Here is a 26,225-nt window from a genome sequence, read left to right as displayed (position 1 = left end):
TGGGTGTGGACTTGCACTTGCTAATTCACTTTTTTGAAAATAAAAATCTTATTGCAGTCTGCAATTACAACATCTTACATGTTCATACGGCCTCTTTAAATGCAACTTGTTATCGGACTTCATTTTTCAATGGTTTACTTCATATGTGTCGTTATATTTTCCGACGGCGTGATTTCCTACAATGTCACATGCATCAGTGACTCTAAGATGACAAGAAGTTAAAAAAAAAGTGAGACTTGAGCTCTTCTTCTAACAGAAATTGAACTGCTTATTGCTGCGGGAAAAACAACCCCAACTATCTTAACAATTTGAGTATACAGGTGTTGGCTTCCTTGTCTTTGTTTTGCCATTGCTTCTAAAGAAGAGCACGTTTAAGACACACCCAAATAAAACAAATATTGATGCATTCCTTTGTGGCGTTCAGCTTTCTCCTGTCTGTGAACTATATTCATTAGCATCAGACTACAGTCATCCACCGTGTATTTCTAAGACTGATTTTCCATTTAATGATTTTTATCGGAAAATATGTTAACGCTTGCAAAATGTTCACCGTCAACTCACCATCTCTCTGGTCTTAGCAGTAACCTGGTGAACACTCTTTTGCACTGCACTTACAGGCTTATTAGGCCTTTGCCACCAAAAACTACTGGGAGTCTCACAAACCAAGTACAAAGCTGTGGAGTGCTCTTCCTCTACAGATCAGTCAACTTCCTGTGATACTTTTACGAGGCAGTTTAAAACGTTTTTATTCAGACGGGCCTTTGGTTGATTCTGTAGCTGCTCAATTTCACTCATTGTATTAACTGATTTGTTCATGTATGTGTTCACTGCTCTGTATCTTAGCTCTAGCCCCCTGTTTCTTTATTACTAGGTATACTTATAATTTGACAGATTTTATTTGGTAGCAACAATTTAAAAGTCAAGGTATTACCATTTGTCCGACTGCATTGAATGCAGCACGAGATAAAGCCAGGAGTCACGAGGAAATGAGAAAATGGGTTAAAACTGATTAACAATCTATTAAGAATTGAAAATATAAGGAAAGCTCAGTACTATTATAGTTGAGATGCTGACTTGAAGATAATGCCCTACCTAGTGTTACCATACTTCTATAAACGATCACGCTATATGGTCACTAATTCCTAACATGAACGGTTTTACATTAAACCTTGAATGCTTGACATTGCACGAGATTCATTTTGTCTGTCTGAGTTTGGAACTGGCAGCCCGTGCCCTTTTGTAGCAGGTAGCTACATACTATTCGTCATCAATCTGTGATAACTCATTAAATTCATTATATAAACATCTGACATTTTTTTGCCACAGCTTAAAAATTCTTGCCTCCCTCTTGACACTGCATTGATATTCTTCTAGATCTGGTGCATCTGGTTAGTTGTGAATATTCAAAGCTGGGCACATGTTTTAAATTCTACAGATGCCAATGAACTGGACAAAATAATATTCAAACTACTTGAATGAACCTTGTTATTTTGAAACCAAATACGCAATTCATATACTCAATACTGTTCTGTGTAATTGCTGCTTCGCCCCCTGTTGAAAAAAAAGTATAATTTTCTGAAGCAGGAAGAAGTTTGTTGAACATTGTAGGATACGTCAGTGGGTGGCAGTGTTGCACAAGAATGCAAACTATTGGTAAAAACTCAAAGTAATTCCTTTATTGTTCTTGAAGAAGTTGTATTGCAGTGCTGGTTAAGAAACTGTAGACAGGAGAGGGAGAGAGGGAGGAAAGGAGAAAATCATTTTGTAGCCCTGCTTTAACCATGTGGGAGCTTGTATTGTTCCAAATGTTTAGTTCATTAAATGTAGGATTGCTGCCAATTATTCACTCAAAGTAGCAAAATGTTATACTTACTTGTACTTGTAATCCACACTGACAGTCAGTCAGACTTTTCTAGCTAAGACCTTTTGAATGTAATTCATATTCCAATATTGAAGTTGGATGGTTTATATGGAGCACATGACACAAACAACGCACAGGAGAAGACAAACTTTACCAGGGGTGTCCAATTCATTTTAATATGGGGCCCAATCCAAAAATACTGATTTCAAATTGTTCTGAAAGGGGTCTGACAATTAAAACAAACAAACAAAAAATGTATTAGTAACACAGAAATGATGACAGTTTGACATATTTTCTTTGGTTTCTCTTAAAAAAATCATATCGAGCATGTATCAAGTCATTATTATTTTTTATTCATTCCAAGCATTTCATATTTCAAACATATGTGCAAACACATATGTACACCGATGTAACTATATCTGTATACAACATATACACATGCATATATATAGAAAAACAACAGAAATACAGAACCATGCCAAGCTCAGAAACAAAGTTCCGGCAAGCAATGTTCCACAGTTCTTATGTGCTGTTCCCCTCCAACTGCCTCAATGGCGTTCCACAATCGTTGCTACAAAATAATTACAGAATTCAATTTGCTGTGCAGCGTTTATCTCATGTGCTTCTCTGTCTCTCACTCTCGCTCTGTGTCCCTCGTCGGCCTCCTCTCCCCCAGCAAATCATGACCCCCGTGACTGTTTAGTTAACCTGCGCTGACCAGAGGAAGACAGAAAAACAAGCAACAAGCTTCACTCTCCCTGCGACAGCCTGCGGGTGGTCTAAACACACTTATGTTGAAGAGTTTATTAAAGTTGAAAGAAATGGAGGAGACATGAGGCCTCAGTGTATTTTATTTGGACATGTGCTCAACAATGACAGTTTGAAATTTTACAAACTGGACTGACGTCTTTAAAATAGGTGAGTGTGTGCGTGCGTGCATGCGTGTGTGAATGTGATTAACAAGGTAAAGTGCTGTGGGACTGTTCAAGCAGTTGAAAAGTGCTATATAAGTGAAAATCCATTTACCATTGCTACTATCCTGGACTAAGATGGATGTGATGTTTTGATGGATTGATGTGTTTATCGATCTGTTGATTGAAAATATACCTGACACATCAGCAGCGCTCCTCATCAATGAGATGTGCTGCTGCTGATGTTTGTTTTCTGCCATCGTTTGTTCAACTATCAAAGTCATGTTCCTCTTTTGTTGTTGCTTCTTTGTTAATTTATGTTCCTGCTTGAAAATCATGTAACTGTCTGGATAGAGCTGCTCAGGCTGGTTTAATCTAACAACAGTTGGAAAGTATTTGGATCAGTGTGATAACTGTAAATAATATTAGGGTATTGTATTTCCCCCCCACTCCCCTCAATCTTCTCTCTTCTCTCTCTCTCTTTGAGCGTTCCCCCTCGGTCATGTACAGCAGCCATGCCAACTTCTAATAAAGGCAGCAACAGAAGGAGACTCCAGGTCTCTTCCTGTTGCAAGAGCAAAAACTGTTCTGACTCCGGAATGCTCTCAACCACATCATATTGTTTGCCCAAGCTGCCAAACAGGACAAGGGGAAAAAAACCCGAAAATATAGCTGATATATCTTTTGTTTTTCCCAAACTCCGACTCACTGTCATTTCAATTAAGCATTTTCTTGTATTTGTTTACAAGTATGTTAATAAAAGAGTCATCTTAATAAGTACTCTCTATTCGCCAGCTATTTAGAAGAATGTTGGGCCGAAGATTCCATTGAACTCCTCCAAGCATTTTCTGACAGAGGAGAAACACCAGCAACAATGAACAGGCCATAAAACAGCAGGGAAGGAGCCAGAGACCCCAGGAGGTTTTCCAACCCCCCAGGTTGACAACCAATGGTGATGGTCGAACCCGACTCGAACACCACAGGGGTCCGAAATTCAAGCTTGGTGAAGCTTTTCCAACCAACTCTCTCTGCTTCTCAATCCGACCGCCGAGAGAGACACACGTCTCTGCTACCTCGGTACGGTAAAGAGGGCACCAAGTAGGTCCAAAGGACAGAACCAACGCCAGCCCGCTGGACGAGCAGGACGCAGTTTGGACTAATTCTGTTTCCTTTTTCCTTTTTTGGGGGATTCTGGAGACTCGAGCCAGAGTCTCCTCTCCTCCTCTCAGCTGCAGGACTGCAGCTGAAGCCAGGCCTCTGAATTCAGGATGCTGAATTCAGACCCGGTAACACCCAGTTACCGCAGCCTCACAGAACCGCACAGCACCACGGCCGGTGCTGTCGAACACAGCAGAACCGAACAGTAAGAGCTTTTGTCTGGGCAGATGATTAGATTAGCTTGAAGCTAACATGCAATGTGTTTCAATGTGCCGCTGAGAAGGCCGCAGCATCTCATATGTTTGTGTACGCGCGTTCACGCGCACCAACCAAGTCCGGGAATCGGGTTTTCCAACTCAGAACCAGAGGTCCAAGTGAGCGCCAGTCCACTGGAAGTGCTGTGTGGAGGAACCAGGGTTCAGAACCGAGCGTCGCCAGAATTCTCTGTCTTTCTCTTATCTTCCCCCTCTCTCATCCCACCCCCCCCCCCCTTCTTCTACTAACCCGGATCTGCCCGCAGCCATGCGCCCCTGTTATCTGATCAGATAAGGTCACAGACACACACGGCTACATGTAGCAACCAACTGTTATCTGTTACAAGACCACTTCTGCCTCGATCACCAGAGTTCTAACTGCATGTCCCGACATCCACTTAGAACCCCGGCTCTCAGAACCGGGCCACCGGAACCGCCCGTTCGTTACACCCTCGGTAGACTGCCTCGCTCCGAGACTGCCCTCGCGCATGCGCACTCGACGGACGTCTTGTTTATCTGGCTGCTAAGCAACCGCCGCGTCCCCAGAAAGAGCGAGTCAAACGCTTCGACTGGTCGCGTGGTTCATCACAATCCCTCATGACGTCCACCTGGTGGATGCATCAAGCCAATGCGCTCTCCCTCTGCGCGCCGCCGCACGCCCCTAGTGGTCGTCACGGTCACTGCATTGACCCGCCGACGTCTGCTTCCACCTGGTGGACGTTCGAGGTCATCACATCCACTCACATTGACCCGCCGACGTCTGCCTCCACCTGGTGGACGTTCGAAGTCATTACACCCATCACCCTTGTCATTCCAGACCCCCCCCCCACACACACACACACACTCTTTGTACATAGTGTTTGCTGTTTAATAGATTAGATCTCCGTGTTAGATGTCATTTGCTACTTGAATGTGTGGATTTATGAGATGATTTCTGAATTATTTCCGAATTAATACATTTTGTTAATAAACGCCTGTTAGCTGAATTGAACGCTTCTTGGTGATTATTGTGTATTGTTGACAATTCACTGGTTTGTAACAGTCTGTGCTCGGATCTCACACCTTCCCTTTTATTTAATATTGTTATATTTTTACGCAGAAATATTAACTAACTTAAATAAACTTTTTACAAACGAGACTGATATTTTGGTATTGGCTATTTCCACTTTATCTGGTGGTGCCCCAATTTATTATTAATACATAAATAACAAATTTATGCAAATTAATAATTTTTCATTAATAAATTATTTTAGATAATTTATTCATTTTTAGGTAATTACTCAATTACTTTAGTAGTTGTTAATGAGTAAATGACTGTTTACTTCGATTAATAATTAAAATTTTTCAAAAATTGCTTCCAGTGATTTATTACTTTCAGTAATCTATTACTTACAGTAATTTAATGCTAATAACCAACCATAAATCCCAACAAGAACGATAATATTTCATCGCTGGGGGCCTCTCAATCCAAAAAAGACAAGATTGTTTTAATGTGGTTTATAAATGTACTTCACTTACATGAACTTACCATTGGCTGAAATTGGATAATAATGAAGAGCCCCACCTAAGAAATTTATCACCAGCTGCCAGCTGCTTAAACTCAAGGTAAATAAAGTGATGAGGAAATCTGGCTCAGTGACTGGAATCATGCATTTCACATGGAGAGAAACAAGAACATTGGCTAAAGGTAACCTCTATGTTAAAAAGAACGACTTGGCAAGCTTCAACGACTTGAAGAAAACTTATTTGATATTTATCTGTTGTTTTTGATCCTGACTTTCTTGTGGTGCGGTTTATTGTGAAAATAGTCTAGGCTGCTCATGGTATTTGGCTGTCAATAAGTTTCTCCATAGGACATTTAAAAAAGATGTTGAGAAGGATCTGACGGAGCTCTTTTCCATTCTGATATCCTAAAATGCGAATCTAATCAAACATGCTCAAAAGTTCCACCAGACACATTAAGAACGATCAATAAGACAAAATGCATTTGAAACGCAGATTTATTTCAGATGTGTTGATGATACCAATTCACAATAAACCTGTTTCTGATTTATGATGGACTCAGTCAGCCTTATTGTTCAGTTCTGTGGTGAACAGATGGTGAAAGTGAACAACGAAGGCTGCTTTGACGATGTAAAACTGCACAACAAATGGACTGATGTAAAGCAACAGAAAAGAAGCAGCAGGAAAGAGGAGTTCAAAGTGTGGCTGCATGTGAGTGTTTGACATAGACGGACTCCTCTTACTGTGCAAAACTACTGTCGTTTTCATTTCATGTGCAAATGTCAATGTTCTGGAAGAATTCTCTGTCATGACACTACAAGTATCTTCTTGTCTATTAAACAGCACTTCCAGTACTTGAAAAACAGCCAGGCTGACTGATCAGAGGAAAAGAGGACTGACTCACTCTCTGCTCGTTGTTATTGGCCAAACAGTTGCTCTGCCTTTGCTTGTTTTTTGAAGTGAGCTCTGACTCTCAGGGAAGTGTACCATTACATGTATCTGCTGGCTGTGAGTGGTCAAATGCAAAATGTTTGTGGGACTGCTCTGTGTTTGTGGTGAGAGAGGTGGTGGAATTGACAGAAACTTGGGAATGTAGGAGGAGAGAAAAATGATGGAAAAGAAGAGTGGTTGAGATTCTGGGCTGCTGATTTGATCAACGACGGCTTGAGTAGCTGGACGAATAGGACTTGCTGCTGATAGCACCACCACCGCCGCCCATGCTCATGCCATAACTTCCTCCTCCTCCTCCACTCATGCCATAACCTCCTCCTCCTCCTCCACTCATGCCATAACCACCTCCTCCACTCATGCCAAAACCACTTCCTCCTCCTCCTCCTCCTGCACCTGTTGAAGAATTGAAACATTTTCAGAAGCAATGCCAGAAATTTAACTCCTTGTGTAGTATTCCATATTTATCACAATAATACTCTTATTCTTCATTTAAGTTCTTGACCAAGCTGTAAAGACATGTTGATATTTACCGTAGCTGCTGGTCGAGCTCTGAACGTGGACTGTGGCACTTGGACCACCGCAGGCAAGTCTACAATGAAATGGAAAAACCCCAATTAGTTTATTGATGGATGAGGTCATTGAAAAAGGCAATATCCACTCGAATATGATTAAAAAAATCTTTTACCTGTCCTCCTCTCCTTCCAGAAGCTTTCTGTAGGTGGCAATCTCAATGTCCAGAGCCAGCTTGACATTCATGAGCTCTTGGTACTCGCGGACCTGTTTGGCCATTTCCTGTTTCGCTCTCTGAAGGGCTCCTTCCAAGTCCCTGATGCGAAGCTTGGCGTCCTTCACAGCCATTTCACCGCGCTCCTCAGCCTCGGCGATTTGAGCCTCCAGGTTGGCGCGCTGGAAGGGCAGAAAGGCCAAGGAAGTTTTAGATCGGACATTTCTTCACGTCACCACACAATGACGAGACTCACTTTGACCACATGGGCACATTTTGTTACCTGTCCCTTGACTGCCTCGATCTCATTCTGAAGGCGGGCGATCATGCGGTTGAGTTCAGCAATCTCGGTCTTGGTCATGCGGATGTCGTCTCCAGCTGAGCCTGCAGACGCCTGCAGCTCCTGGAACTGAAGGAAGAACACAGGAGAGACACCTGTTGGAAATGTCCACTAACCATTTCACCTTTGTTTGACATAAGAGACGTTCTCTACTTACTTTCTGCTGGTACCAGCTCTCTGCTTGGCTCTTACTCTGGTTGGCGATGTCTTCATACTGAGCCTTAACCTCAGCAATAACGGAATCCATGTCCAGATTGCGGGAGTTGTCCATCGTAACAATGGCTGAGGTGTCCTTGATCTGTCCCTGAAGCTCATTCAGTTCCTGCATGAAGAGCATCGGTTGTTTGTCAAATTAGCATTGCAAGGCTGAAAGATGTGTGGGAAAATTGTTCCTACACATGCTTGTCCTTACCGCCTCATAGATTGCTCTGAGGAAGTTGATTTCATCTTGAAGAGCATCAACCATAGCCTCCAACTCAATTTTGTTCATGTAGGCAGCATCGACATCCTGTTAGAGGAGAACAAAGTTGTGTGGTCAATGGTGAAGGGCCATGGAGAAAATAATTTTGCATTGTGTATTGTTAATGTCATTATCGGAGAAGGGCTGGCTGTGTGTTGACAAATCCTCTCTCTCACCTTTTTAAGAACCACAAACTCATTCTCCGCTGTAGCGCGCTTGTTAATTTCATCTTCATATCTGGTAGAAAGAGTGGAGAATGAGTTGAAAGAATTGACTATGGGATCAATTTCTGCCAAAGACCTTTTGAGTCTAGTGACTCGGCCTGCTTGAACTCACTTGTTTTTGAAGTCCTCGACCAGGCCCTGCATGTTCCTTAGCTCTCCCTCCAGCTTGACCCTCTCATTACCGAGCCCATCCAGCTGTCTGCGCAGGTTGGCGATGTAGGCCTCGAACATGGCGTCGATGTTGGAGCGGGTGGTGGTCTGCTCCTGCATCAGGCTCCACTTGGTCTCCAGCATTTTGTTCTGCTGTTCCAGGAAGCGCACCTAGATGACACAGGAAGTCACAAAGTTTAGTTCTGCTACCGTTGGGAGTATTTCTGACGAATCTTAGTACTGAAATCATCCGACTGTATACCACTGACTGAACTATCCTATCCTAGCTATTCAATGCCTCCCGACGTGTTGCTCATCAGAACGTGCATGTGTATTTCAGCCATGAGGTAGCAAGATTTCTGTTTCCTTTATCCAAGTTTCCCCAAGTAATCCAAAATTAAACTTAAGTCTGATTCTCCAAAACAAGAGCACCTGTATTAAAAATTCTGTTTATCCAGCACATGCAATAAGTTACCTCTCAGGTGAGGATCCATACACCTCAGTACCTGGGCTCTTTGCATAGCAAAACTATACTCTACTTGACACATGAGTTTAACATCAAGAGCTCCAGTTTTGTTCAATAATGAATTTCATTATGATCGAGTTATATTATTGACATATGACTTTGAATGAGTTATTTTGAAGGCGTAGTGCACGGTGCCACACCTATGTCTCGCCCCACCCCTGAATACCTGACATTTGTGCTCCCACACCTCTAGGATGCTTTCACTGAGCAAACCTGCCTGCCTCTCACTGATTAATGCAACAGGTCTGGGCAGTGGTTGATAGGATTTATTACATACACACTATGGGAAAAGCAAACTGACCATTTTGATACACACTCTGCCTGGAAAAAAAAAAAGTAGTTTCAAACATGTATCTCTCTAACCACATATCCCACATCACATTGACGAAGTCGCATCAAAATTATTGAAGAGAATGTTAGCAGGCCTTCGCTACCATGGGAGCAGGTGATAACCTGATCTCTCTTTCCTTGACAGCCAGCGGTCACTGGATACGGTCACTCGAGTATTTCCTGCCTCTTAATCTACATGAGGACAGCTTAAGAAAGGGCTTCTGTCAAAAAGAGTTTTTATTGGGAATAAAAATATTTTCGCTTTGAGAATGTTGTTCGAAAATAGATGTGTCAATACTTCAGTCTAAAACAACTGACCCAGTCATGTCTGTATGAATGATTTTATGCTCAGTAGCTTGAAATTACAATGAACCATAGGATACTGCTCTTTATATAGAGGTTTCAATTGATACTTTGAAGTATTAATGAGCTCATAGACTTTTTAAAGGAAGTGTTTCATTTTTTGAGGTAGACAATATGTCAAGGACAACGTACAAATCAATGGGACATTTTTATCGTTCCCTTAAAATCTTCAAGACAAACAATGTTAATAAACAGAAGAGAAAGGACTCCTTACCTTGTCAATGAAGCTGGCGAAGCGGTTGTTCAGAGTTTTGATCTGCTCCTTTTCTTGGGTACGGACAACCTGGATGTTGCTGTCAATCTGAAGGTTCATTGGTGACAGCAGGCCCTGGTTGACTGTTACATTTTGGATGGGCATGTAACCTCCAGCGCCGCCAGCACCGAAACTGGCACCATAACCACCGCCGCCACCACCATATCCACCACTGCTACTGACGTTATAGGAATTGCTGCTCCTGACGGAGCCACTGCCTCCAAAGCCCATGCTGCCAGCTCCAAAGCCCATGCTGCCACCACCTGCCCGGTAGAAGCTGCCACCGCTACCAAAACCACCACCACCAGATTTGGTGGATACTGACATGCTATATGACGGTCCCGATGTATAAGATCTGGAGGAGTAAGATCGTGAAGAAGACCTTCCACCTCCTCCACCAACGCTCATTCGGGAAGAAGACATGTCTAGTGCCTTTTGGAAAGGAAGGATTCAGAGAGAAGTCCGAGGTGACAGAGCGAGGTTTGGCAGAGCAGTGGCACACACTAAGAGGAGAGTCCCTTTAAGTCACTCCTCTGCATCTGAGATGGACTTTTATCTGTTTCTACCTGTGGCAGAGGGCCAAGTAAGCCCAGCCTCTCCTTTTCAAGCATCCTCCAATCATCTGTATCCTCCAGGGTGTAGCTAAAGCCAGGTGGGCTGTCTTGGAGCAGTTCAGCCTGTCAGACAGGTCGCGGTAAAGCCTTTGTAAACCGATCTGGACTTTACACACCCAGATGCTCGCAGAGAAATTGCATCATAAGCAGAAGTGGGATTGAAGGCAAGACATGTTGGCAAAGTATATATTACTTGATTATAATGCACTTTTTGATGGGTGTGGACTGGCACTTGCTAATTCACTTTTTTGAAAATAAAAATCTTATTGCAGTCTGCAATTACAACATCTTACATGTTCATACGGCCTCTTTAAATGCAACTTGTTATCGGACTTCATTTTTCAATGGTTTACTTCATATGTGTTGTTTTATTTTCCGACGGCGTGATTTCCTACAATGTTACATGCATCAGTGACTCTAAGATGACAAGAAGTTAAAAAAAAAAGTGAGACTTGATCTCTTCTTCTAACAGAACTTGAACTGCTTATTGCTGCGGGAAAAACAACCCCAACTATCTTAACAATTTGAGTATACAGGTGTTGGCTTCCTTGTCTTTGTTTTGCCATTGCTTCTAAAGAAGAGCACATTTAAGACACACCCAAATAAAACAAAGCGTTCAGCTTTCTCCTGTCTGTGAACTATATTCATTAGCATCAGACTACAGTCATCCACCGTGTATTTCTAAGACTGATTTTCCATATAATGATTTTTATCGGAAAATATGTTAACGCTTGCAAAATGTTCACCGTCAACTCACCATCTCTCTGGTCTTAGCAGTAACCTGGTGAACACTCTTTTGCACTGCACTTACAGGCTTATTAGGCCTTTGCCACCAAAAACTACTGGGAGTCTCACAAACCAAGTACAAAGCTGTGGAGTGCTCTTCCTCTACAGATCAGTCAACTTCCTGTGATACTTTTACGAGGCAGTTTAAAACGTTTTTATTCAGACGGGCCTTTGGTTGATTCTGTAGCTGCTCAATTTCACTTATTGTATTAACTGATTTGTTCATGTATCTGTTCACTGCTCTGTATCTTAGCTCTAGCCCCCTGTTTCTTTATTACTAGGTATACTTATAATTTGACAGATTTTATTTGGTAGCAACAATTTAAAAGTCAAGGTGCTACGAACAGCAAATGTAACACATAAAATATGTCTCTATGCAGATGATGTGCTAATTTTCCTGCAAAACGCACAGACCTCTCTTCCAGAAACAATAGGGTTAATAGACAGATTCTCCTCAATCTCAGAATATTCTATAAATTGGAACAAATCAGTCGTCTTGCCTATCAACTCTACATTTCAGCACACACCTAACACCCCACTAAAACCAGGGAACATCAAATATCTCGGCATTAACGTCTCAGCCAAACTCTCAGACTTGGTACACTTAAACTACACCCCCCTTATTAAAGCAATAGAGGAGGACCTCACTCGATGGAGGACACTCCCAATTTCACTTATGGGGAGAGTAGCAACAATCAAAATGATGGTCTTGCCTAAAATTAACTACATCTTCTCAATGATCCGTGCAAAACCACCAAAAACCTGGTTTAACACTCTTGATTCTCATGTCTCAAAATTCTTGTGGAAAAATAAACCATCACGTATAAGTTTAAAAACACTACAGAACACCAAGGACCAAGGTGGCTTAGAACTCCCAAATTTTTATAATTATTATCTGGCCAATAAACTACTTTATGTTGTAAAATGGATCAATCAGAAACCCTTAGATGAAGGCTGGCTAGACGTTGAAAAAACATTCTGTGAAGATCTCCAAGTCAGAGATCTTCCTTCTTCAGTCATGTCATTAAAAAGCACAGCTGCTTTAAAAGCATCAATATAAACACATCTCTAACAGCTTGGTGGGAATTTCTTAAAATGAATGGATCTTCACTCATTCCCTGCAAACTCACACCCATCTGGAACAATCCCGACATCCTGCAAAGAAAGAAACCAATAAACTTCCCAAGATGGCAAAATAAAGGAATAAGACACTTAGAACAACTTATCTCCAATAACTCTTTTATTCCATTTAATGAGCTAATAGAAACATATGGCATCAGTCAAAACAACTATCTGGAATATCTTCAGCTTAAGTCAATAATACAAACTAAGTTCAAACTAGAACAGATTAACCTGAACTTACCTCAGACAGTGACAAATCTCAAGAAGATCTCAGCACCTAAACCTCTTTCTAAAATTATCTCAATCCTGTCAGGTTCAAATATCTCATTATCCCTTCCCACCTTCAAATGGGAAGAAGATCTCAACATCAACAGAGACCCAACATTTTGGTCAGAAATCTGTACAAATACATTCAAAATGAGCAAAAACCCCAATATACAGCTCATACAATACAAGGTCCTTCACAGAGTTCATTACACAGGACAAAGGATGTTCAAGATGGGGCTCACTCCCACTAACATATGTTCAAACTGCACAGGTGATCTCCCCGATACCTATTTACACGCACTTTGGCTGTGTACGACAGTCCAAACGTTCTGGCAAAAGATTTGTGAAGATTTATCGTTATGCCTGGGCCACCCTATTCCAGTCTCACCTTCACTTTGCTTGTTAGGAGATCTCACAGAAATTAAAAGAGAAAAAAATGAGTCCTGCATGCTCCTGGTTTCCCTAAGCGTCGCAAAAAAGGCGATCCTCATGAACTGGAAATCCAAAAGTAATCTGAATATAAAGTTATTTAAAAACTTACTTCTAGACCACATCACATTGGAGAGAATGTCTGCTGGTAGGAAAAATCATTTGACACAATTTGAGTCCACATGGTCTCCAATAATTAAATACACCATGTAGCCCTGCTCTGGGCCGGGGTTGGGCCCGCTGGGGTGTGGTGGGGGGGCTGGGCGTCGGGCCCCGGCTGGGCTGTCGGCTGGGGGGGGGGGTTGGGGGCGGGTCGTCCGGGCCCTGGGGGTGCGGGGCCTCCCCCTTTCCGGTGGGGGTGCCCGCTGCGGCGCTGGGGGTGGGTCCTCCCTCTAGCCCCTTCCCCCGGTGGGGCGGGTTGGCCCCTGCTGCCGCGCTCCGGGTCTCCGGAAATTTTTACAAACTGGACTGACGTCTTTAAAGTAGGTGAGTGTGTTTGTGCGTGCGTGCGTGAGTGCGTGCGTGTGTGAATGTGATTAACAAGGTAAAGTGCTGTGGGGCTGTTCAAGCAGTTGAAAAGTGCTATATAAGTGAAAATCCATTTACCATTGCTACTATCCTGGACTAAGATGGATGTGATGTTTTGATGGATTGATGTGTTTATCGATCTGTTGATTGAAAATATACCTGACACATCAGCAGCGCTCCTCATCAATGAGATGTGCTGCTGCTGATGTTTGTTTTCTGCCATCGTTTGTTCAACTATCAAAGTCATGTTCTTCTTTTGTTGTTGCTTCTTTGTTAATTTATGTTCCTGCTTGAAAATCATGTAACTGTCTGGATAGAGCTGCTCAGGCTGGTTTAATCTAACAACAGTTGGAAAGTATTTGGATCAGTGTGATAACTGTAAATAATATTAGGGTATTGTATTCCCCCCCCACTCCCCTCAATCTTCTCTCTTCTCTCTCTCTCTTTGAGCGTTCCCCCTCGGTCATGTACAGCAGCCATGCCAACTTCTAATAAAGGCAGCAACAGAAGGAGACTCCAGGTCTCTTCCTGTTGCAAGAGCAAAAACTGTTCTGACTCTGGAATGCTCTCAACCACATCATATTGTTTGCCCAAGCTGCCAAACAGGACAAGGGGGAAAAAACCCAGAAAATATAGCTGATATATCTTTTGTTTTTCCCAAACTCCGACTCACTGTCATTTCAATTAAGCATTTTCTTGTATTTGTTTACAAGTATGTTAATAAAAGAGTCATCTTAATAAGTACTCTCTATTCGCCAGCTATTTAGAAGAATGTTGGGCCGAAGATTCCATTGAACTCCTCCAAGCATTTTCTGACAGAGGAGAAACACCAGCAACAATGAACAGGCCATAAAACAGCAGGGAAGGAGCCAGAGACCCCAGGAGGTTTTCCAACCCCCCAGGTTGACAACCAATGGTGATGGTCGAACCCGACTCGAACACCACAGGGGTCCGAAATTCAAGCTTGGTGAAGCTTTTCCGACCAACTCTCTCTGCTTCTCAATCCGACCGCCGAGAGAGACACACGTCTCTGCTACCTCGGTACGGTAAAGAGGGCACCAAGTAGGTCCAAAGGACAGAACCAACGCCAGCCCGCTGGACGAGCAGGACGCAGTTTGGACTAATTCGGTTTCCTTTTTCCTTTTTTGGGGGATTCTGGAGACTCGAGCCAGAGTCTCCTCTCCTCCTCTCAGCTGCAGGACTGCAGCTGAAGCCAGGCCTCTGAATTCAGGATGCTGAATTCAGACCCGGTAACAACCAGTTACCGCAGCCTCACAGAACCGCACAGCACCACGGCCGGTGCTGTCCAACACCGGCAGAACCGAACAGTAAGAGCTTTTGTCTGGGCAGATGATTAGATTAGCTTGAAGCTAACATGCAATGTGTTTCAATGTGCCGCTGAGAAGGCCGCAGCATCTCATATGTTTGTGTACGCGCGTTCACGCGCACCAACCAAGTCCGGGAATCGGGTTTTCCAACTCAGAACCAGAGGTCCAAGTGAGCGCCAGTCCACTGGAAGTGCTGTGTGGAGGAACCAGGGTTCAGAACCGAGCGTCGCCAGAATTCTCTGTCTTTCTCTTATCTTCCCCCTCTCTCCCCCCCCCCCCCTCCCCCCCCCTTCTTCTACTAACCCGGATCTGCCCGCAGCCATGCGCCCCTGTTATCTGATCAGATAAGGTCACAGACACACACGGCTACATGTAGCAACCAACTGTTATCTGTTGCAAGACCACTTCTGCCTCGATCACCAGAGTTCTAACTGCATGTCCCGACATCCACTTAGAACCCCGGCTCTCAGAACCGGGCCACCGGAACCACCCGTTCGTTACACCCTTGGTAGACTGCCTCGATCCGAGACTGCCCTCGCGCATGCGCGCTCGACGGACGTCTTGTTTATCTGGCTGCTAAGCAACCGCCGCGTCCCCAGAAAGAGCGAGTCAAACGCTTCGACTGGTCGCGTGGTTCATCGCAGTCCCTCTTGACGTCCACCTGGTGGATGCATCAAGCCATTGCGCTCTCCCTCTGCGCGCCGCCGCACGCCCCTAGTGGTCGTCACGGACATTGCATTGACCCGCTGACGTCTGCCCCCACCTGGTGGACGTTCGAGGTCATTACACCCATCACCCTCGTCATTCCAGACCCCCCCCCCACACACACACACACACACACACTCTTTGTACCGTATTTTCACGACCAAAAGGCGCACCGTACTAAAAGGCGCAGTCTCAGTTATGTGTGCCATTACTGCATTTAACACACACATAAGGCGCACCTGCTCATAGGGCGCGGGTTCCATGCCCACACTTCCCCCTTTAACGTTCTCATGGTGTCCGGTCATACAAGTGTGCGTCTTTAAAAATAGAGCGGGAGCAAAACTGAGTTTGGTTGTGCTTTATTTAAATATTGATTACAAAGTACTAACATTTTTTTTTACCTGTAATCGTCATCAATCAAACCCATCGAACTCCTCATCCTCTTTTTCTGAATTGAACAGCTGCGCTAAATCTCCATCAAACATACCAGGTTTATTTTCTTCACTGTCAGAGTCACTTTCCGTGCCGTGCGGCTCCTTGGAAATGATGCCGGCTTTTGCGAAAGCTCGAACAACAGTGCCAGCAGACACGCTAGCCCAAGCATCTACAATCCATTTGCAAATTGTGGCGTAACTCGCCCGGCGCTGCCTTCCACTCTTAGTGAAACTGTGGTCTCCATCGGTCATCCATCGCTCCCACGCCGCTCGCAGCCTTACTTTGAACGGCCGGTTCACACCGATGTCCAGCGGAAATGTTCAATTTTCATTTCTTCTGCTGGCGTTACTGCTTTTAGTCGAATGGTGACCGTCGAAACGCTTCTCCCGCTCGTTCTTTGTGCGATGATCCACTGCTCGAGTCTTTCCTCCAACTCGGGCCACCTCGCCTTATGTCCGCGGAAACTCAGCTGCGTCTTCTTCACCTGTCGGAGCTCGTTTTCCAGCTTCCTCCACTTGCGAACCATCGATTCATTAATCTTAAATTCTCTCGCGGCTGCTCGATTTCCATGTTCCTCCGCGTAGCTGATGGCCTTCAGTTTAAACTGTGCTTCATAAGCGTGTCTCTTCGCCATTTTTAGGGTTGTTAAAACAACGATGTTCTGCATAACGCACATACCCGTTCATTTATATACAATCCACGCCCACACTTCCCCCTTTAACGTTCTCATGGTGTTCACGACTACGTCCGCTTTACAACAACAACACACACATACGGCGCACTGCACCATAGGGCGCGCCGCACATTTTGAAGAAAATCTAAGACTTTTATGTGCGCCTTATAGTCGTGAAAATACGGTACATAGTGTTTGCTGTTTAATGGATTAGATCTCCGTGTTAGATGTCATTTGCTACTTGAATGTGTTGATTTATGAATAATTTCTGAATAAATACATTTTGTTAATAAACGCCTGTTAGCTGAATTGAACACTTCTTGGTGATTATTGTGTATTGTTGACAATTCACTGGTTTGTAACAGTCTGTGCTCGGATCTCACACCATCCCTTTTATTTAATATTGTTATATTTTTACGCAGAAATATTAACTAACTTAAATAAACTTTTTACAAACGAGACTGATGTTTTGGTATTGGCTATTTCCACTTTATCTGGTGGTGCCCCAATTTATTATTAATACATAAATAACAAATTTATGCAAATTAATAATTTTTCATTAATAAATAATTTTTGATAATTTATTCATTTTTAGGTAATTACTCAATTACTTTAGGAGTTGTTAATGAGTAAATGCCTGTTTACTTCGATTAATAATTAAAAATTTTCATAAATTGCTTCCAGTGATTTATTACTTTCAGTAATCTATTACTTACAGAAATTTAATGCTAATAACCAACCATAAATCCCAACAAGAACGATAATATTTCATCGCTGGGGGCCTCTCAATCCAAAAAAGACAAGATTGTTTTAATGTGGTTTATAAATGTACTTCACTTACATGAACTTACCATTGGCTGAAATTGGATAATAATGAAGAGCCCTACCTAAGAAATTTATCACCAGCTGCCAGCTGCTTAAACTCAAGGTAAATAAAGTGATGAGGAAATCTGGCTCAGTTACTGGAATCATGCATTTCACATGGAGAGAAACAAGAACATTGGCTAAAGTTCTGTATTATGGAGGCATGACAAAAAGGTAACCTCTATGTTAAAAAGAACGACTAGGCAAGCAGACCTTCTGAAGAAAACTTATTTGATATTTATCCTTTGTTTTTGATCCTGACTTTCTTGTGGTGCGGTTTATTGTGAAATAGTCTAGGCTGCTCATAGTATTTGGCTGTCAATGAGTTTCTCCATATGACATTTAAAAAAGATGTTGAGAAGGATCTGACGGAGCTCTTTTCCATTCTGATATCCTAAAATGCGAATCTAATCAAACATGCTCAAAAGTTCCACCAGACACATTAAGAACGATCAATAAGACAAAATGCATTTGAAAACGCAGATTTATTTCAGATGTGTTGATGATACAAATTCACAATAAACCTGTTTCTGATTTATGATGGACTCAGTCAGCCTTATTGTTCAGTTCTGTGGTGAATAGAGGGTGAAAGTGAACAACGAAGGCTGCTTTGACGATGTAAAACTGCACAACAAATGGACTGATGTAAAGCAACAGAAAAGAAGCAGCAGGAAAGAGGAGTTCAAAGTGTGGCTGCATGTGAGTGTTTGACATAGACGGACTCCTCTTACTGTGCAAAACTACTGTCGTTTTCATTTCATGTGCAAATGTCATTGTTCTGGAAGAATTCTCTGTCATGACACTACAAGTATCTTCTTGTCTATTAAACAGCACTTCCAGTCCTTGAGAAACAGCCAGGCTGACTGATCAGAGGAAAAGAGGACTGACTCACTCTCTGCTCGTTGTTATTGGCCAAACAGTTGCTCTGCCTTTGCTTGTTTTTCGAAGTGAGCTCTGACTCTCAGGGAAGTGTACCATTACATGTATCTGCTGGCTGTGAGTGGTGAAATGCAAAATGTTTGTGGGACTGCTCTGTGTTTGTGGTGAGAGAGGTGGTGGAATTGACAGAAACTTGGGAATGTAGGAGGAGAGAAAAATGATGGAAAAGAAGAGTGGTTGAGATTCTGGGCTGCTGATTTGATCAACGACGGCTTGAGTAGCTGGACGAATAGGACTTGCTGCTGATAGCACCACCACCGCCGCCCATGCTCATGCCATAACTTCCTCCTCCTCCTCCACTCATGCCATAACTTCCTCCTCCTCCTCCACTCATGCCATAACTTCCTCCTCCTCCTCCACTCATGCCAAAACCTCCTCCTCCTCCTCCACTCATGCCAAAACCTCCTCCTCCTCCTCCACTCATGCCAAAACCACCTCCTCCTCCTCCTCCTCCTGCACCTGTTGAAGAATTGAAACATTTTCAGAAGCAATGCCAGAAATTTAACTCCTTGTGTAGTATTCCATATTTATCACAATAATACTCTTATTCTTCATTTAAGTTCTTGACCAAGCTGTAAAGACATGTTGATATTTACCGTAGCTGCTGGTCGAGCTCTGAATGTGGACTGTGGCACTTGGACCACCGCAGGCAAGTCTACAATGAAATGGAAAAACCCCAATTAATTTATTGATGGATGAGGTCATTGAAAAAGGCAATATCCACTCGAACATGATTAAAAAAATCTTTTACCTGTCCTCCTCTCCTTCCAGAAGCTTTCTGTAGGTGGCAATCTCAATGTCCAGAGCCAGCTTGACATTCATGAGCTCTTGGTACTCGCGGACCTGTTTGGCCATTTCCTGTTTCGCTCTCTGAAGGGCTTCTTCCAAGTCCCTGATGCGAAGCTTGGCGTCCTTCACAGCCATTTCACCGCGCTCCTCAGCCTCTGCGATTTGAGCCTCCAGGCTGGCGCGCTGGAAGGGCAGAAAGGCCAAGGAAGTTTTTGATCGGACATTTCTTCACGTCACCACACAATGACGAGACTCACTTTGACCACATGGGCACATTTTGTTACCTGTCCCTTGACTGCCTCGATCTCATTCTGAAGGCGGGCGATCATGCGGTTGAGTTCAGCAATCTCGGTCTTGGTCATGCGGATGTCGTCTCCAGCTGAGCCTGCAGACGCCTGCAGCTCCTGGAACTGAAGGAAGAACACAGGAGAGACACCTGTTGGAAATGTCCACTAACCATTTCACCTTTGTTTGACATAAGAGACGTTCTCTACTTACTTTCTGCTGGTACCAGCTCTCTGCTTGGCTCTTACTCTGGTTGGCGATGTCTTCATACTGAGCCTTAACCTCAGCAATAACGGCATCCATGTCCAGACTGCGGGAGTTGTCCATCGTAACAATGGCTGAGGTGTCCTTGATCTGTCCCTGAAGCTCATTCAGTTCCTGCATGAAGAGCATCGGTTGTTTGTCAAATTAGCATTGCAAGGCTGAAAGATGTGTGGGGAAATTGTTCCTACACGAGCTTGTCCTTACCGCCTCATAGATTGCTCTGAGGAAGTTGATTTCATCTTGAAGAGCATCAACCTTAGCCTCCAACTCAATTTTGTTCATGTAGGCAGCATCGACATCCTGTTAGAGGAGAACAAAGTTGTGTGGTCAATGGTGAAGGGCCATGGAGAAAATAATTTTGCATTGTGTATTGTTAATGTCATTATCGGAGAAGGGCTGGCTGTGTGTTGACAAATCTTCTCTCTCACCTTTTTAAGAACCACAAACTCATTCTCCGCTGTAGCGCGCTTGTTAATTTCATCTTCATATCTGGTAGAAAGAGTGGAGAATGAGTTGAAAGAATTGACTATGGGATCAATTTCTGCCAAAGACCCTTTTGCGTCTAGTGACTCGGCCTGCTTGAACTCACTTGTTTTTGAAGTCCTCGACCAGGCCCTGCATGTTCCTTAGCTCTCCCTCCAGCTTGACCTTCTCGTTACCGAGCCCATCCAGCTGTCTGCGCAGGTTGGCGATGTAGGCCTCGAACATGGCGTCGATGTTGGAGCGGGTGGTGGTCTGCTCCTGCAGCAGGCTCCACTTGGTCTCCAGCATTTTGTTCTGCTGTTCCAGGAAGCGCACCTAGACGACACAGGAAGTCACAAAGTTTAGTTCTGCTACCGTTAAGACAGAGATATTGGAGTAGGTATTTCTAACCAATCGTAGTACTCAAGTCATCTGACCCATCATACCTGGATCACACAAGTGGTTTTATTTAATCACTCTATGGTGAGGAACACAGATTTTATGAAAAACACCTCCTTGTGTATGTTGCGGCTGGAGAATAAAATGGCATTTAGCTTTTTGTTTAAGGTGCCACACCCTCTGTAAAACACTTCCCATAGAAGAGCTGTTTGTGCAATTCTTTTTTTTTTTTTTGCCAGCTCCTGCAACATGCAGCTCTTCAGAGCAGTTATATTCATATTCAACTTTGCTAAAGTGTTCTCCATTGTTTCATCGCTTCTTTTTAAAATGCACAATATTTGAAATGACTTTCTCCACAGTGGGCAATAATATATAGAGCCACACCCACGCCTTGCCCCTCCCCGGAACACAAGACATTTGTGTTCCCTTGCCTGCAGGGTGCATGCATACTTTTATTGAGTGAACCTGCCTCAGTTATCCCTCAACACCTCTATCTGTCATGGCAGTGGCTGATGAGGTGTGTCATATACATACGGAGGACAAACCTAACTGGGCATTTTCCTATGAAAAGTGTCGTTGGCTTTCTGCCTGAGCAAACAATTTTCATTTTTAGGTTTTCTTGTCAAATGTCAAGTGCCTTGTAACCTTGAAATATTGTCTCCCCTTGTTAACAGAATTCCTAATAAATGTTAATTACATGCAAACATTCCAAATTATGTAGACATTTGTTTTGCATCACATCATGTTTCCACATTCAACATGTGTTTTGAGTATTGTTGGATACGAGCCTCAGAAATAACAGTTTCTATAACCAAAGGAAAGGGACTCCTTACCTTGTCAATGAAGCTGGCGAAGCGGTTGTTCAGAGTTTTGATCTGCTCCTTTTCTTGGGTACGGACAACCTGGATGTTGCTGTCAATCTCAAGGTTCATTGGTGACAACAGGCCCTGGTTGACTGTTACATTTTGGATGGGCATGAGACCTCCAGCGCCCCCAAAACCTCCTCCACCAGCCCCAAAACCTCCTCCACCAGCCCCAAAACCTCCTCCACCAGCACCAAAACCTCCTCCACCAGCACCAAAACCTCCTCCACCAGAACCAAAACTGTAACCACCACCACCACCACCACCACCACCACCACCACCATAAGCAGAGCCACTCACACTGTAACTACTGCTCCTGATGGAGCCACCGCTGCGGCCACCACCAAAGCTCCCAAATCCTCCACCACCTCCACTACCGCCAACAGTGGAAATCCTGAAGCTTCCGCCACCTCCGGCTCCACCGCTAGATCTACCGGATGATCCCACATAGGCAGATCTGGAGCTGAAGCTTTTTGACATTCCACCACCGCCTCCGCTCAAGCTCAGCCGAGACATGTTTAGTATCTTTTGGAAAGGAAGGATTCAGAGAGAAGTCAGGGGTGACAGAGAGAGGTTTGGCAGAGCAGTGGCACACACTAAGAGGAGAGTCCCTCTAAGTGTCTTCTCTGCGTCCGAGATGGACTTTTATCCGCCTCCAAGCCCAACCTCCGCCCCACCGCCCGTCCAGCCATCCTCCAATCGCCTGCATCCTGGAGGGTGCAGCTGAAGGCAGGTGGGATATCCTGGAGCCGTTCAGCCTGTCAGACAGGTAAAGCCTTCGTCGAGCGATCCAGGCTTAACACACCCAGATGCTCCCAGAGGAATGGAACCACAGGCACTTTGACATTTCGGCAAATCTTTTTGATTGATTCATTGATTAGCTGCGCAATATCTGAAATGATTGAAGGCTGAGCATGCACCTGCATAATTCCCTTTCACTGGTTTTCTTCTCTTATGTTTTTGTTTTAATATATTTTTCTAATTTTGTGCTTCCACTGGGGTTTCACTTGTAAAGCACATTTGGAGAACTGCTTCTAGTGCATGCGGGCAAATACAACATTTCAACCATTTTGGATCAGAGAGAGATTAAAGGGATTTAAAGAATTACGTAGACGACTTCTGATCCCAAAATCTGATTGCATTAATTTATGTAACTCAATGTATGAAAAAAAAATCAACACACAACTATATTTTAAGAGTTTTGAATACATGTGATACAGACTCAAACATAATGGACATGGTGGGATGTTCATTAAATGTAAACTGGGACTGTAGATTAGTAGAATTACAGATGGAGATCATTAGCAGTATGCAACACAATTAATTTAGGAGCAAATGATTGTACACACGGTCATGAGTTGTTTTTTTTTACAGGCTGTGAGGTACGTATCCACTGTACAAAAGCCAACAGAAACACACAGTCCAACAATTATACAAAAAATTACCACAAATTACCATCCCGTCTCCCAAATTTGGCTTAATGAATGAAAACTTAAAGTAAAAACTGCTTTTGTTGGCCTGATAATGGAAGTGGTAAAGTGATTATAAGGGAGAAAAAATCATCTGACACAACACTGTAATTATCTTCAGTTCAGAACTCTCATGTATGTGCTCAAACTTGCAACTGTTGGGTGTTGAAGGTAACGAAGCAAAAGCAGGAAACATATTCAAAGGAGTGCGGCGGAATCATTAAGAACTTTGAGATGAATCGCATGATGTCAGTGAGCCAAGCAGCATGACAGAGGTCGACTCTTTTTATTCCCACTGGACCTCACTACCACTGATCTGTCCTCTTTTCAGAATAGAATAGAATAGAATACAGATCCATATGTCAATGCAATTACATTCAAAATTGGGTTATTTAATGTCACCAATCTGCCTCAAATTGATGTTTTATGACTGTGCGATAAAACCATGAGGAGAGCATGCACAACACAGAATGTCCCAATCCCAGATTGAAACACACTAAAACACACAAAGACACGAAAGTGATAAATATCAGTTTCATGGTGGAGAGCACGAGTTCATTGCATTCCATTTTTCTTTTATTAGACAAATTGTCAAAACCTTCTCTGTGTTGCGTTTTCTCTGTATAGACATACTAAATTATATTGCACATTATCTGCAATCATAACACATTATGAACCAAATCAGGGTGTATCTCCAGGGGTTTACAAGATCTTTAATGTCACTATGATATCATGAATGCTAATAAGAAGGCATTGTTACTAATGGCGTCACTTTCAACATGAATCTGTTTTATCAGGGTAAGCTTTAATTTAATTTATTTTTTTGCTGAAAACTGCAGAAGTAAATAATCTGTAAAGATTTCTGGTTCTAACAGAACTGAATCTGTTGAAACCTGTCAAAACTCATCTGAACACCTTTACTGTAGATGTTGACTTCCAAGTATTTGTACAACCGTAGCCTCCAAGGAAGCTGTGGGGCACATTTTAGTCACACCCCAAATGGAAATACCAATGCGCATTCATCTCACTCTCTTCCACTCTCCCTTTCAGGCCATGCTTTGTGTGTCATATTGCACAGTCCTCTACTCCTGCTTAAGACGCATAAAATGTTCAGTTTACTCAAAGTCTTTGAGACCAGGGGACTATGGCGACTCTATGGCAGCTTTTCAGCAGAGTGATGATCCATCAGCAGATACTTGACACTAGACATCAGGAGGATTGTTTTGGCAGGCTGTGGGCGTTAACTAAGAGCTCATTGAGGATCTTTACACATGTGCTTCTTTACAGTCATAAGCCGAAGCCAAGCATACCTCTTGTAAATTTGCAGGAGGATCATATGGGCTTAGGCCAAAGTAGTCAATTTAGTAGTTTCACACACTGTACTTTCTAATTGACCCTTGGCTAAGACCTTACTATTGCTGACTTGGACAAAGCCATCGCAGCCAACTGCATGTTTACATGGCAGCTGTCAGTGTGGAAGTCACACCGCAACAGGCGCTAGACAGTTTAGCCACCTAGCTTTGTCCCTGTTTTGTTTGGGTTTTGGAAATGGGATGAAGTAAACAACGTTGTTTATCCTTTCAGGAAACTTCGTATCGTGTGTTGCATGAGCCCCAGGCACATTGTTTGACCATTTGTGTGTATTAAAAGACTTGAATGACCAAGAAAACAAGAAAAGTGTCGTCAAGTCTAATGCCTTTCTGTAGAGAATATTTGTCCTCGTCCGGGCAACTGGTAGGTGCATGCACTTTGTTTGTGTTGGGGGGAGAGGCTTAGGCAAAGATCAATTAAAAGTCCCTCTTAGTCCCTTCAAAAGCTGTCATCACTGCAGCTTGAATCCAATGGTTTCCGTGTAGCACTCTGTCTGTTTGAACATCATCATTAAAAGAAGTAAAAACGAATGTGGAATGAGGTTGCTCACTAAAGAGGTAGTTGGTGTGTTTGTTAGGGAAGAAAGAGAAGTAGAAATGGGATTCACAATGCTAAGAAGACAAAAGTGTAAGTGGCAGAGAGGCGAGGCGGCGCACCTGATTCACATCAGGTGCTTAATCACCTAACGGCCCATAAAGGTGGAGCCACCCAGCTGACAGGCGGCAGCACACAAAGAGGATGTGGATCTGTCTGTGGTTTTTGAATTAATTAAATTTAATAAAAAATGGTGTTCTGACTCTGCGTCTCTGTGGGTGGACCAGAAGGTGGCAAGCTTCACTGCCACAGTGGCTCCTCGTCAGGCCCACGGAGCATGGAGGAGAGCCCCGGCACCGCCAGAGAAGATGATGGAGGAAGCGTTCGCTCGGCTGCTGGTTCACTTCACCTGGCTGCAGTGGGATCACGCTGAGCAGGACCAGCAGCTGATGCAGGCGCTCCTACTGCAAAAGGAGAGGTAGCGACGCCTCCTCAAGACGCTGCTGTCCTGGTGGGAGGTTGGACCAGAGGACCATTCTGCCAACCACGCCGGTGGTGCCGTCCCGTTCCCCGGACGAGGAGGTGGTGCGGGCAGCTAGCGTGGTGCGGTCAATCCCTGCACCATGGAGGAGGATGGCACTCCGGGGTTCCAGAGCAGTGGTCGTCACCGACGGCCAGAATGGCGGCGGAGGCGTGTCAGCAGATCATCTCCGGAAGGAAGAGAGCCAGTCCGCAAAGGCAGGGACGACCCTGACCAGGTGGGCAGAGACGGCCCTGATCGAGAGGGCGGCAGCAACAGCAGCGGAGGTGTGGAGAGGCAGAGCAGGTCCGGTGACCACAGCTTTCCCCATCCAGGTGACCCTGTGGTGGCGCGCCTGTCCCGGTAACCTCCTGAGTGGTGTGCCCCCCCCCTCCAAAAAAAAAAAGAGGTAGGACTACAATTATGAAAACAGTTATGTCGGATTCAAATTAGATTAGATTAGATTAGATTGACCTTTATTTACTGTGGAAAAAAAGTGTGATCCAGACAACCTCACCCATGTGATTATTATTGCTCTTTAAAGTAGAATTAGTGGCTGCAATGACATTTG

At 43.8% G+C, this 26,225-nt stretch overlaps 2 protein-coding genes across 6 annotated transcripts; both read right to left on the bottom strand.

Annotated features, from left to right (window-relative positions):
- Positions 1–6,166: 6,166 nt before the first annotated feature.
- LOC308113340 (keratin, type II cytoskeletal cochleal-like) lies at positions 6,167–10,578 on the bottom strand. Its single transcript, XM_080469557.1, has 9 exons — positions 9,970–10,578; positions 8,499–8,707; positions 8,339–8,399; positions 8,115–8,210; positions 7,860–8,024; positions 7,646–7,771; positions 7,324–7,544; positions 7,169–7,227; positions 6,167–7,031 (listed from the first exon to the last, which is right to left on the bottom strand). Exons 1-9 carry the CDS (start codon positions 10,429–10,431, stop codon positions 6,841–6,843), a joined length of 1,590 nt encoding a protein of 529 aa, XP_080325683.1. The 5' UTR covers positions 10,432–10,578; the 3' UTR covers positions 6,167–6,840.
- Positions 10,579–18,225: 7,647 nt separating this feature from the next.
- LOC308113337 (keratin, type II cytoskeletal cochleal-like) lies at positions 18,226–22,468 on the bottom strand. Of its 5 annotated transcripts, none has more exons than XM_080469550.1 (9): positions 21,731–22,468; positions 20,626–20,834; positions 20,465–20,525; positions 20,241–20,336; positions 19,986–20,150; positions 19,772–19,897; positions 19,450–19,670; positions 19,295–19,353; positions 18,226–19,157 (listed from the first exon to the last, which is right to left on the bottom strand). In XM_080469550.1, exons 1-9 carry the CDS (start codon positions 22,274–22,276, stop codon positions 18,901–18,903), a joined length of 1,740 nt encoding a protein of 579 aa, XP_080325676.1. In that variant the 5' UTR covers positions 22,277–22,468; the 3' UTR covers positions 18,226–18,900. The 5 variants fall into 5 exon arrangements, with proteins under 5 accessions (XP_080325676.1, XP_080325677.1, XP_080325678.1 ...); XM_080469551.1 differs by having other exon boundaries at positions 18,226–19,151; XM_080469552.1 differs by having other exon boundaries at positions 18,226–19,133.
- Positions 22,469–26,225: the final 3,757 nt, after the last annotated feature.

This window comes from Lipophrys pholis (genome assembly GCF_963383615.2).
Source record: "Lipophrys pholis genome assembly, chromosome: 8".
NCBI classification, from domain to species: domain Eukaryota; kingdom Metazoa; phylum Chordata; class Actinopteri; order Blenniiformes; family Blenniidae; genus Lipophrys; species Lipophrys pholis.
This window is presented reverse-complemented; position numbering and strand designations above follow the sequence as displayed.

Bases quoted from the DNA above. Each gene is read 5' to 3' on its own strand.
- LOC308113340 (XM_080469557.1), bottom strand. From the start codon at position 10,431: ATGTCTTCTTCCCGAATGAGCGTTGGTGGAGGAGGTGGAAGGTCTTCT. The intron at 7,772-7,859 runs GTAAGTAGAGAA...TTCTTCCTTCAG, and splicing joins AGAGCTGGTACCAGCAGAAA to TTCCAGGAGCTGCAGGCGTC. The intron at 7,545-7,645 runs GTAACAAAATGT...CTGCCCTTCCAG, and splicing joins TCGAGGCAGTCAAGGGACAG to CGCGCCAACCTGGAGGCTCA.
- LOC308113337 (XM_080469550.1), bottom strand. From the start codon at position 22,276: ATGTCTCGGCTGAGCTTGAGCGGAGGCGGTGGTGGAATGTCAAAAAGC. The intron at 19,671-19,771 runs GTAACAAAATGT...CTGCCCTTCCAG, and splicing joins TCGAGGCAGTCAAGGGACAG to CGCGCCAGCCTGGAGGCTCA. The intron at 19,354-19,449 runs GTAAAAGATTTT...ATTTCATTGTAG, and splicing joins CTGGAAGGAGAGGAGGACAG to ACTTGCCTGCGGTGGTCCAA.